We start from the raw sequence: 13,095 nt of genomic DNA, 5'->3' as shown, positions 1-13,095 counted from the left end.
GAGCTACGTCTACATGTGAACGCTACATCAAAGTAGCTTATTTCGATGTAGCAACATTGAAATAGGCTATTTCAATGAATAACTTCTACACGTCCTCCAGGGCTGGCAACGTCGACCTTGAACGTCGACGTTGGGCAGCACCACATCGATATAGGCGCTGCGAGGGAACATCTGCATGCCAAAGTAGCACACATCAAAATAAGGGTGCCAGGAACAGCTGCAGACAGGGTCATAGGGTGGACTAGCGCTTCCAGGGCAACAGCTAGCCGCTCCCTTAAAGGGCCTCTCCCAGACACACGCAGCCTGCACAGCACGCAGTCTGCAGAGCCATAGGCACGCAGACCTCGAGCGACACAGTCATAGACCCCCAGCAGCAGCAGCAGCAGCAGCAGCAGCAGCCAGAGGTCCATCCAGCCGCCGCTGCAGGAGCAGTGCTCGCCCTGCTCAATGCCATGCGGGAGGCAGCTGAGCACATCCTTGCCACAGAGAAGGAGCTGCCCACAGGGGAGGAGGACTCAACCCCCAACCCTGCAGCACACCGCCACCCCCCCCCGCCGCACACGCCGCCGGCTGTGGAGCTACCCCACGAGCACCGGCTGGTGGGAGCAGCTGGTGCTCGGAGAGTGGGACGACGACCGCTGGCTCCAGAACTTTCGCATGAGCCGGCAGACATTCCTGGAGCTCTGCCAGTGGCTCACCCCCGCACTCAGGCACCAGAACACCTCCATGCGGCGTGCCCTCAGCATCGAGAAACGGGTCGGCATCGCTGTCTGGAAGCTGGCCACTCCAGACAGCTAACGATCCTTGGGCCAGCAGTTTGGCGTCAGCAAGGCCACCGTTGGGGCTGTCCTCATGGAGGTAAGAGGACCCACAGGGGGAGTGGGGGGAGGAAGCCCTTCCAGGGGAGGGGAGGGGAGGGGAGGGGGGCCCTGGCAGGGGAGGGCCACACACACCCTGCACACCCCTCATTGGTGCTCTCCCATGTGCTTCCCCTGCAGGTCGTCCACGCCATCAACTCCCTGCTCCTCCACAGGCTCGTGAGGCCTGGGGACCTGGATGCCGCCATCACGGCCTTTGCCACCCTGGGCTTCCCCAATTGCTTCAGGGCTCTGGATGGGACTCACATCCCCATCTGCGCCCCGGAGCACAGTGGAGGACGCTACATAAACAGGAAGGGCTACCACTCAGTGGTCCTCCAGGCCTTGGTGGACAGCCGGGGCCGTTTCCTGGACATTTATGTGGGCTGGCCTGGCAGCACCCACGATGCCTGGGTATTCCGGAACTCGGGCCTGTGTCGCCGGCTGGAGGCGGGGACCTACATCCCCCAGCAGAAGATCCCTGTGGGGGACACCACCATGCCCCTCTGCATCATCGCAGATGCGGCATACCCCCTCCGGCCCTGGCTCATGCACCCGTACACGGGCCATCTCTCTGCCAGCCAGGAGCGCTTCAACCAGTGCCTGAACCACGCACGCCAGGTGGTGGAGCGCTCATTTGGCCGCCTCAAAGGGCGCTGGAGGTGTCTCCTCACCTGCCTTGATGCGGGCCCCACCAACATCCCCCAGATTGTGGGTGCCTGCAGCGCCCTCCACAACCTGGTGGAGAGCAACGGGGAGGCCTTCTTTCAGGGCTGGGCTGTGGAGGCCAGCAGGGCCGATGTGCAGCCACCCGTTGCCCCCAGTCTCCAGGTGGACCCCGAAGGGACCCCGGTCCGGGAGGCCATGCAGGCCCAGTTCGACGAGGCCGGAGGGTGAACGCTGGCAGGCCCCCCACTGCCCCCACATCCTCCACAACACTCCCTGCCCCTACGCCTACACCACAGAGCACCCAAGAGCACACCGCCCCCACTTTTCTAGTAAAAATAAAAGCAGACAGTTGTTTGTCAAATCAAACATCTTTTGAACTGTTATTAATTATGGAAATTCTAACTTATATATATGTATATATTATAAAACCGGGGAGAACTATTTACATGGGGGGGTAAGGATCAGCGAAGGAAAACGGGGGTCACAAATAAATACAAACTATTTGCAGCAAAAAAACAACGTAAAAGTGGGAGGAATATATACAAAGTCGGGGGGGGCATGTCCTGGGCCCCACACCCCTACAGTCCGGCAGTGGGGGTGGGCAGCCGGGATCCCCGCCTCAGCCGCAGCCCTGGCCGGCACTGGCTGGGGGCCGGGCAGACCGGGAGATACGGCCGGCGAGTGTCAGCTGGCCCCAGGTCCCCCTCAGTGGAATGGCCCTCAGTGGTGGGTGGTGGTGCAACGGCGGCCGGCGTGTTGGCTGGAGCAGTGGGTGGCGCAGCGGGTGGAGCAGGCAGGGCGGGTGCAGCGGCGGCCGGCGCGGCATGGGGGGCCAGGTTGTCCGCAATGCGGTTGAAAGTCTGCATGTAGGCCCCCCATGCCTCCTGGAGCCAGGCCAGTGCCCACTCCTGCAGGTGGAGGCGGCGTTACTCCACCTGCAGGTGCTGCTCAGCGACCTCCACCTGCCGGCGGTGGAGGGCCAGCAGCTGGGGGTCCATCGCCGGCGGCTGCTGCTGCTGGGTCCACCGTCTTGCCCACCGTGGGGCTGGTCGGTCCTCCGCCGAGGGGCTGGCCTGGAGTGATGGCCCCGGAGGGCTTTCCGGGACCACTGACACCTCACCGGCGCTCTCCGGTCCTTCCGATGGTGCAGCTGCGGAACACAGGAGGGGGGAAAGAAGAGTGGAGACAGGCGTTAGTGTGGGCCCCGAGCCGTGGCCCTTGTTCCCCCACCCCTCTGCTGCAGGTTCCCCCTCCCCGTCCCTGGGAGATGCTGCTGTGATGGGGTTCAGGGGTCCCCCTGCACTGCACCCCATCCACTGGCAGGAGTGACTCTCACTCAGCAGGTACAACAGGAGGTTTCTTAGGCAACAGATGCCCAGTTTCTCCCAGAAGCGACAGTACAGCAGTCAGAGACAGTCCTTCCAACCCGTCCTGGGGAGAAGACCCCGAGGGGTGCCTCTCTGGGGTGTAGCTTTCCCCATCCTCGGGCTGGCTGCCTTCCAGCTCTCCCTTCCCCTAGCCTCTAACTGCCGCGCCCGATACAAACCCAGCTCGGCTCCTCCCTCCTCTTTGTTCAGGGCAGAGGTGTAACCTGCCAGTTGTAGCCCCAGGATCATCCTTAGCCACTGGGAGCTATTCAGCTTGTTTCTCATATGTAGCCTGAGTCTCACATTTGCACTCCCCCCACTCCATCACCTGCTGCTGCTGCTGCTGGGTGTCCCACCCCCTCCCCCCAGGAGACCCTAGAGGTTCCGCTCCCCCCAACCCCAGGGATGGGGCATGGCACTGTTGTGCTGGGGGGGGCAGGGGTTGATGGACTCTTCTGAGGGACATGCCACTGCTGTCCTTGGAGCCATGGTCATCTGGGCGTGTGGAGGGCCCTGGTCATATCTATTACCCCCGCCCCTCAACCCCAGGGGTGTGCACCGGGGGGGTACATACCTGACGGTCCACTCCCACGTTCGGGGGACACCCAGGGGGTGCATGCCTGGCTGGAGCTCTGGGACAGCATCAGTATTTGGAGCCCGATGTCGCTGGAGGAGGAGTCCCCCTCCTCCTCCTCCTCCTGCTCCTATGTCCCGGGGGTGGGCTCCTGGGGGGGCCCCTGGGGTGCGGGGCTTGCCTCCGGGGTGGACTCCGCCTCTGGGGTCTGCTGGGGCTCCTCAGCTGACGTGTCAAGAGTGGCCAGAGGGGAGGAGATGTGCCAGGGGCCAGGATGTCCCTGAGCTCCCTGTAAAAGGGGCAAGTGACGGGGGCGGTCCCAGATCGGCCGGCCGCATCCCGGGTCCGGGCGTAACCCTGCCGCAGCTCCTTCACTTTACTGCGGACATGATCCGGAGTGCAGGCAGGGTGACCCCGGGCGGCCAGGACCTCGGCCAGCTGAGCAAACGCATCCGTGTTCCACCTCTTGCTCCCCATTACCTGGAACACCTCCTCCTCGCTCCAGAGCCCCAGCAGGTCCTGAAGCTCGGCCTCCGTCCAGGAGGGGCCCCGCTGCCGCTTTGCCACCTGGCTCCTGGGCTGGGAGCCCTGCGTCCCCTAAGGGGGGGGTTCCCTGTGGGCGCTGGGGGGGCTGCCGGGCGGCCATCGTGTCAGGTGGGGGTGTGGGTGGCTGTAGAGGAGCATGCAGACTGGCCACATGTTACTGCTGCTGCCTGCACGCTCTCTCAGCTTCCTGCACAGGAAGGGAGGGGGCAGGGACCTTTAAGGGGCAGCTCCATGCGGCCACCATTGAGCTCAGGGGCTGGAAAGAGCATCTCTCAACCCCGCAGCTGATGGCTGCCATGGAGGACCCCGCAATTTCGAAGTTGCGGGACACGCAATGACTACACATTCCCTACTTCGACGTTGAACGTTGAAGTAGGGCGCTATTCCCATCCCCTCATGGGGTTAGCGGCTTCAACGTCTCACCACCTAATGTCGATGTTAACTTCGAAATAGCGCCCAACATGTGTAGCCGTGATGGGCGCTATTTCGAAGTTAGTGCCACTACTTCGAAGTAGCATGCACGTGTAGACGCGGCTCTGGATGGCAACCCCACCGCCAGCAGCAGCGCAGGAGGGAGGGAGGCCTGGGCTGGAATTGCCACTCTCCCTTCTGTGCCACTGCTGGCGGAGCCTCTCACTTCTCAGCTGGGGGGCAAGAGAGAGCGGTCACCATGTGCACAAGGCTTCTGCCCCCAGCAGAGGCACAGAAGGTCTGTGAGTGCAACCTCTCCTCTGTGCCACTGCCGGGGGCAGCCTGGCTCCCACCCCGAGGGGCCAGAGAGAGGCAGGGACTGGCAGGGCGCCCAAGGCTGAAGTCAGCTCCACCGCCAGCAGCAGCGCAGGAGGGAGGGGCCTGGTATGGTATCGCCCCCCTTCCTTCTGCCCCACTGCAGGCGGCGGCACTGCCTTTGGCCCTGGGCGGCAGCAGAGCAGTGGCAGCTGTTGTTGTTCCCAGCGTGGAGGGTGGCTGCACTGAGCAGCGAGGGAGGGGTGGTCACCGGCAGGACACGCAGCTCTGAAGCCAATGGCACTGCCAGTATCAGCGCAGGAGGCAGAGTGGCCTGTCAGTGACCACCGCTCCCTCGCTGCTCAGTGGGGCCACCCTCCGAGCCGGGAACCACAACGGCTCCCACTGCTCTGCTGCTGGATGGCAGCGCCCAGCTCGGATGGCAGCGCCGCTACCAGCAGCAGCACAGAAGGAAGGGGTGTAGCGCGGCATTGCCACCCTTCCCCCTGCGCTGCCGCCGGTGGCATCTCTCCCTTCAACGCTGGGTGTGAGAGCGAGCGGAGCCCAGCTGTGAAGTCAGTGCCAGCAGCAGCAGCGCAGAAGGGAGTGCAGCCAGCGATGGCGTTGCTGCCCTTCCGTCTGCGCTGCTGCTGACCAGGTTGGGCGCCAGAGAGCAGCTGCCCCTCCAGCCACCCAGCTCGGAAGCCAGGAGAGATCACGGACATTTCTTCTGATTTCCAAACTCCGCCTGGACAGAGACCTGGGGCTGCAGACGAGGCCATGGCCGGGAGAGCCCGAATGTCTGGTGCCCTGCGAGTGACCCTCCTGCCCTCGCCTTGTCGCCCCCTTCTGGGCTGGGAACCCCAGGGGGAGAAATGCTGCACTAGGGGATTCCTCTATGACCCCGAGAGCCAACACGGCCAGGAGTTCCTGGCAGCCCCTTCCCCACCACTTCCATGGAGGAGGTGGGAGGTTCTCAGGGAAGGTGGCCCCCACTCCGAGATCTGCCTGGATGGAGAGTGGAGGAGCAAAGGGAGGGCCTGGACAGGAGTGCCCAGGGCCACGGCAGGGCTCACACCCCAGCAGTGAGTGGCCAGAGACAGACTGGTGCATAAAGAACCCTGCTACTCAGCAGACACAAACACTGTGTCTGCCGCGCCCTGGTACCAGCCACGATTTATCCAGCCTCCCGCTGACTCCGCAGTCCCTCTGCCTCCTGCTGCACGGCCGGGAAGAGGGAAGGTGAAACGTGGCCTCCCAGAGATGCTTCCTCGATGCCGAAATCTCCCCCCACCTCAGGTGCAGCAACATCAGGAGCCGAATGAAACGACTGTGAGACTGGCTGGAAACACTGAGATTAAAGTGAAATAAAGAGAACTCTCAGGTGGGGTCTTTTTCTGAGGTTTTCCCGGGGCTGCAGCCCACACGCCCAGGAGTGTTTCTGTTGCCATGACAACAGCTCCTCCCTCGGCCAAGCCCTGCCTGGCTCCTGGCTGGGGCAGTCACAGCGGCGGGTGTCAGAGCCGGGGACAGGAGTCGCACAGCAGCCAATAGGCAGGTCTTATTGGCTCAGACTTGCAGGGCACAAAGGACCGTCGAGGGCAACCGCTCTGACCTGTACCTGGCAGGCCCCAGAGCTCCCCCAGCCCCTGCTGCCCCCACTCACCCCGGCTGAGTTACTGACGCTCTCGCAGCACAGCTGAGCGATGGCCAGGGATGGAGAATCCCCCATTGACATGACTGGAACCCAGCCCAGGACCCCGCCCCCCGCTGCAGAGCAAGGGAGCCTCATCCCCCACCCCATGGGCTCTGCACATCCGACCCCTTGAATCTCCCTTCCCAGCCCAGACACGGGGTCGCTCAGAGCAGGAGTGTTTGGCCACAGCCCCCAGCTGAGCGCCGGGAAAGAATTGTCTGGAGCAGCTCAGCACGGGGGGGCCACATTTCCCACTGCCGAGTGGGGGGCAGCTGGGAAATTCCTCCCGCGCAAGTGAGTTCAGCGGCCGCCAGTCGCAGCTGGCGGCACAAAAGCTCACGTTCACACCCATTCCCCGGAGCCCCTGTGTCGAGGGGCACGGCCGGGGGGTGGCTCCCCTAGAGACGAGCCCTTCCCAGGGTGTTGCTCAGCCTTTTATCCAAGGCTCTGCTCGCTCCCCACACTCGGTGCTCACCCGTCCACTCGGCCCAAATCCATAGATACATCTGCTAACACCTGCTCAACTCCGCAGCCTTGCGCTCCCCTGGGTCCCCTCGGGTAGAGGCAATGGGGCCCAGAGGCCTAGTTGTGAAGTGAGTCCCCTCTCCCTCCAGAGACATACGGCACAGAGGCCCAGTCCATACGTACGTCCCTTCCATGGGCTGCAATACGGCTGCAGGCCGAGCTCAGAGGTGAGTCTCCAAACTTCCAGGGTGCTGCCTTGCCACGGGGGTACCTGTGGGATAACACCAAGCTCTGAACCCCAATTAAAAGAGAGCACAAAAATCAGCTGCAGTCTCACAGGTGACCTTTCAGTCTTTGCCACTATTGTACACAGCCCCTTCCTGAGGACACAGGTCAAATCATTGCCTTGAAAAGGGTGATCTATTAATGAAACAAAAGGCAAAATATACAAGGTGATAACACACACGTGCTGGTTGTTCTCAAGCAACTTTAAAAAAGGGGGGAGATAAACACAGAGCAAATCACTTCCCTGGGATTCTGTTGAAAAGTTACAATGTACGGGGGGTGCACCAGGCCTCCTGAGAAGTCGACACCACGGCCAACAGGAATGACAACCTGACTAACTATTTCCTTTCAGCTTCCATGTCTGCATGCCCAGACCTCGCGCTGGCCTGGATATTGACTGGCTTCGTTCAGCCCTGCTCAGGCTTAAACATCTCTCTCTTACTCTCCCGGCCACACAAAGAAAGAGCCCCCACTGCAGGTAACTGCTTCAAATGGAAAGATCCCTCCCTCTTCCCAGGGGCTCACCTGGAAGCTGGCCAACAGAGAACCCCCCTCTCTGGTTTCACCCCAATACAGACGTTCACTCATGCCAGTTGGTTTCTGAAAGCAACCACTTTACGAGTCCCTTTCCGCAGGGACTCCTGGACCTCCTTGTTCCTGAGGCAGCAGATGACAGGGTTGATCAAGGGAGTCAGGACGATGTAGAAGACAGAGAACGTTTTGTGAAGGGCCTTGGGCGTGGTGGCTGTTGGAACCACATAGACACTGATCACGCACACGTAGAAAACGGTCAGCACAATGAGGTGAGAGGAGCAGGTGGAAAAGGCCTTTTGCCTCCCGGTGGTGGACGGGATTCTCACGATGGCGGCGATGGTACAACTGTAGAACGTCAGAGTCAGCAGCAAGGGCACACGTGACCCTGTGGTGGCCCTTCTTGTTACCCTTCACATCCCTTGCCAGCTGCAGTTCCAATTGTGCTTTCACTTTCCCGATGACCCCCTGGTATTCTCCAGCCATATGTTTATATTCCTCCTCAGTCAGCTGTCCTCATTTCCATTTCTTGTACGCATCCATTTAACCTCACCAAGGATTTCCCTTGTAAGCCAAGCTGGTTGCCTCCCATATTTGCTTTTCTTACTGTGCGTTAGGATGGTTTGTTCCTGTGCCCTCAATAAAACTTCTTTAAAATCCTGCCAGTTCTCCTGAATTCCTTTCTCCTTTATATGAGCTTCCCAGGGGATCCCGCCCATCACTTCTCCCAAAGAGTCAAAGTCTGCTCTACTGAAATCAAGGGTCTGTATGTTATTGCTCACCTTTCTTCCTTTTGTCAGGATCCTGAAATCCACCATCTCATGGTCACTGCAGCCCAGGTTGACACCCACTTCCACTTCTCCGACCAGTTCTTCCCTGTTTGTGAGCAGCAGGTTCAGCTGCACACGGCCCCTGGTCGGTTCCTTCATCACTTGTACCAGGAAGTAATCCCCGTTCTCCAAAAACTTCCTGGCTTATCTCTGTGCTGCCATATTGGTCTCCCAACAAATATCTGGGTGATTAAAGTCTCCCATGAGAACCAGCACCTGTGATTTGGAAGCTTCTCGTACTTGTCTGAAGAAATTCTCGTCTACCTCATCTACCTGATCTGGTGGCCTGTCGCAGACACCAAACACAACATCTCCTCTTCTGCGTCCACTTCCAAGCTTAACCCAAAGACCCTCTGTTGTCTCTTCTCTCCCAAAAACTGGAGCTCTGACAATCTTGTTGCTCTGTCACATAAATCACAACTCCTTCTCCTTTTCTCCCCTCCTGTTCTTCCTGAACAGTTTATACCTTTCGGTGACAGTGCTCCAGTTATGCGAGTCATCCCACCCAGTCTCTGTTATTCCAACCATCTCATACCTCCTTGACTGTGCCAGGGCCTCTAATTCCTCCTGTTTCTTTCCCTTGTACGTATGAAATCCCTTCTATCCTCCAGGAGGAGAACAAACACACCACTTGCAGGGCAGGGCAGAATGGCTGTCAGGAGACTTGTCCTTATCCATTTTTTTACTTTCTTCAGAGAATTCACCCAGAAGGTATCAGAGCCGATTTGAAGGGCAGAAGAGAAAAAAAATCTACCTGACTCCCAAGCTTAGTGTCATCCGCAACTTGCTCAGGGTGCAATCCATCCCCTCGTCCAGGTCATTAATAAAGACATTGAAGAACACCAGCCCCAGAACCGAGCCTTGGGAAACTCCACTTGAAACTGACCATCATCCAGATATTGAGCCATTGACCTCTACCCGTTGGGCCAGACCATCAAGCCAGCTTTCTACCCATCTTACAAGTACCAGTATCTGCAAGTATCTATCCACCTTGCACTCCATGTATCCAATCCATACTTCCTTAATTTATAGGCACATAATATCAGTAAAGGAAGCCATGTCTCTTTTGGCATCAATCACATCTGTATGATTTGGTGGCCCCATGACAATGGTTCCCAAAGAGAATTAACTGTCTATGTTGCCAGGCAAGCTGAGTCACCTTGGCAACAAATAGCAAGAAAGCCAGCTTCCCAGCAACGCACGAGGTTTCCTCTCGCGTCCATCAGAGGGATGAGATTAGAACAGACAGGTTGACTTACCTCAGATGTCACCAGGGTCCCAGTACAAAGTAAGAACTTAAGAACATAAGAACAACCATACTGGGTCAGACCAAAGGTCCACCCAGCCCAGTAGCCTGTCTGCCAACAGCGGCCAGTGTCAGGTGCCACGGGGGGGGGGACCAAAGACAACGATCAAGCGATTTGTCTCCTGCCATCCTTCTCCAGCCTCTGACAATCAGAGGCCAGGGACACCATTCCTACCCTTGGCTAACAGCTTTTTATGGAGCTAACCTCCAGGAATTTATCTCGCTCTTTCTTACATTCTGTTACAGTCCCAGTCTTCACAGTCTGCTCTGGCAAGGAGTTCCACAGGTTAACTATGCACTGAGTGAAGAACTTTCTGTTATTAGTTTTAAACCTGCTACCCATTAATTTCATTTGGTGTCCTCTAGTTCTTGTATTACGGGCACAAGTAAATAACTTCTTCACCCTCCCCACACTTGTAGTATTTTTATAGACCTCTATCATGTCCCCCCTCAGCCTCCTCTTTTCTAAACTGAAAAGTCCCAGTCTTTCTAGCCTCTCCTGATATGGGACCTGTTCCAAGCCCCTAATTATTTTTGTTGTCCTTTTCTGAACCTTTTCCAGTGCCAGGAGATCTTTTTTTGGTGAGGAGACCACATCTGTACACAGCATTCAAGATGAGAGAGTACCATAGATTTATATGGGGGCAGTAAGATACTCCTTGTCTTATTTTCTATCCCTTTTCTAATAATACCTAACATCCTCTTTGCCTTTTTGGCAGCCGCCGCACACTGTGTGGATGGTTTCAAGAAAATATCCACAACAACTCCAAGATCTCTTTCCTGATTATTTACAGCTACATTAGCCCCCGTCGTATTGTACGTATAGCTGGGGTTATTTTTTCCAACGTGCACACATATTTTAAATGAATTCTAACATTTATAAAGTGCCCAGTGTATGCGGTAGCTCAATTTTAATACCAGTGGGGACAAAGTTACTGAAGACAAATGCTAGGTTTCTTAAGAAGCTTTTTTTAATTATATTATTTCCATGAACTAATTAAAGTGCTTGCACATTCAATTTTCCCCCAGAATGATTCAGATGACCCCAGGTAGGCAACATGCAGACTCCACTGGTAGAGTCATGAAGTTCTGATTTTCATACTACTGAAAAGACACTCCTAAAACCCTGTGTTCATTTAAAAGACAAAAATCGAAGGAAAACTTTCCTCAAGGCTTCCTTCACCTCCTTGTTTCTGAGGCTGTAGATGAGGGGGTTGACCAGAGGAGTCAGGACTCCATAGAAGGCAGAGAATACTTTGTTAAGGTCCCCTAATGTATCGGATTGTGGGACCAAATAAACCATGATGAGGGTCCCAAAGAAAATTGTCACCACAATGAGGTGAGAGGAGCAGGTGGAAAAGGCCTTTTTTCTCCCAGTGGTGGACGGGATTCTCAGGATGCTGGAGATGATGCAAACGTAAGATGCTAGCGTCAACAGAAAGGGAGGGAGAGTGAATAGGGAAGAAGACATGAAACCAGTAATTTCTACCATGTGGGTGTCAGTGCAGGAGAGCTTTATCATTGGGCGAAAATCACAAAAGAAATGGTCGATTTCACGGGGGCCACAGAACGTTAATTGTGACATCAGAAAAACAAAGATAGACACAGACAGAAACCCACCTATCCACAGCCCAGCTGCTAGCTGGAGGCACAGCCTGCCATTCATAAGGGCTGCATAGTGCAGAGGCTTGCATACTGCTAGGTATCGATCGTAGGACATCACAGATAGCAGACAACATTCAGTGGCTGCCAGAGAAGCAAAGAGATACAATTGCACTATGCAGCCGGGCACAGAGACGGCTCTGTCCCCAGTCAGGAGGCCGGCCAGCAGCCTGGGCAGGATGGTAGAGCTGTAGCAGATCTCCAAGCAGGACAAGTTCCCCAGGAAGAAGTACATAGGGGTGTGGAGGTGATGATCAGCCACAACGAGCACCACGATGAGGCTGTTCCCAGCCATAGTTGCCAGATAGATCGCAAGAAACAGCAGGAAGAGAAGACCATTTAGGTTACCGAGGTCTTGAAATCCCAAGAGGATGAATTCCATGATGGTCGTTTCATTTCCCACCAGTATGTTTGTTGTGAGTTTCATCTGGGGTAAATAAAAGAAATGATGCAATTAAAAATCTAACATGCATGTGAAACAGTGATAATTTCAGTTCTGGTTTCTTCCTGCTGGTAGCCACCCCAACAGTTCAGTCAAGACTCCAGATGGTGAACATGTTTGGAAACATGTTTTTTAAAAGGCCAAAGTTAATTGACATTGTAAATTTAATTATGGTCTTGCATATCTATGGCTGAACAGACCTCACCTTCAGTTCTAAGGTTCTTGCCAGCAAGTTAAAGAAGCACGGATTGGAAGAATGGTCTACAAGGTGGATAAAAAGCTGGTTAGATCACCAGGCTCAATGGGCAGTGTTCAATAGCTCCTTGTCTAATTAGATGCCAGTATCACACAGGAGCTGTGTCTACACGTGCACGCTACTTCGAAGTAGCGGCACTAACTTCGAAATAGCGCCCGTCGCGGCTACACGCGTCGGGCACTATTTCGAAGTTAACTTCAACGTTAGGCGGCGAGACGTCGAAGTCCCTAACCTCATGAGGGGATCGGAATAGCGCCCTACTTTGACGTTCAACGTCGAAGTAGGGACCGTGTAGACGATCCGCGTCCCGCAACGTCGAAATTGCCGGGTCCTCCATGGCGGCCATCAGCTGGGGGGTTGAGAGATGCTCTCTCTCCAGCCCCTGCGGGGCTCTATGGTCACCGTGGGCAGCAGCCCTTAGCCCAGGGCTTTTGTCTGCTGCTGCGGCAGCTGGGGATCCATGCTGCAGGCACAGGGTTTGCAACCAGTTGTCGGCTCTGTGTATCTTGTGTTGTTTAGTGCAACTGTGTCTGGGAGGGGCCCTTTAAGGGAGCGGCTTGCTGTTGAGTCCGCCCTGTGACCCTGTCTGCAGCTGTGCCTGGCACCCTTATTTCGATGTGTGCTACTTTGGCATGTAGACGTACCCTCGCAGCACCTATTTCGATGTGGTGCCGCGCAACATCGAAGTTGAACATCGACGTTGCCAGCCCTGGAGGACGTGTAGACGTTATTCATCGAAATAGCCTATTTCGATGTTGCTACATCGAAATAAGCTATTTCGATATTGGCTTCACGTGTAGACGTAGCCCAGGGTGTCCCAGGGATTGGTCCTGGGGCCAGTTTTGTATAGAGTGGTCTGTTTGTGGATCCTGTGATCTGACTA

General features: G+C 56.2%; 1 protein-coding gene across 1 annotated transcript; it reads right to left on the bottom strand.

The window, feature by feature from the left end:
* Positions 1-10,978: 10,978 nt before the first annotated feature.
* On the bottom strand, positions 10,979-11,941 carry LOC142004733 (olfactory receptor 6N1-like). Its single transcript, XM_074982402.1, has one exon. The coding sequence runs from the start codon at positions 11,939-11,941 to the stop codon at positions 10,985-10,987; it is 957 nt and encodes a 318-aa protein (XP_074838503.1). The 3' UTR covers positions 10,979-10,984.
* Positions 11,942-13,095: the final 1,154 nt, after the last annotated feature.

Source organism: Carettochelys insculpta, chromosome 32 (assembly GCF_033958435.1).
Source record: "Carettochelys insculpta isolate YL-2023 chromosome 32, ASM3395843v1, whole genome shotgun sequence".
NCBI classification, from domain to species: Eukaryota; Metazoa; Chordata; order Testudines; family Carettochelyidae; genus Carettochelys; species Carettochelys insculpta.
This window is presented reverse-complemented; position numbering and strand designations above follow the sequence as displayed.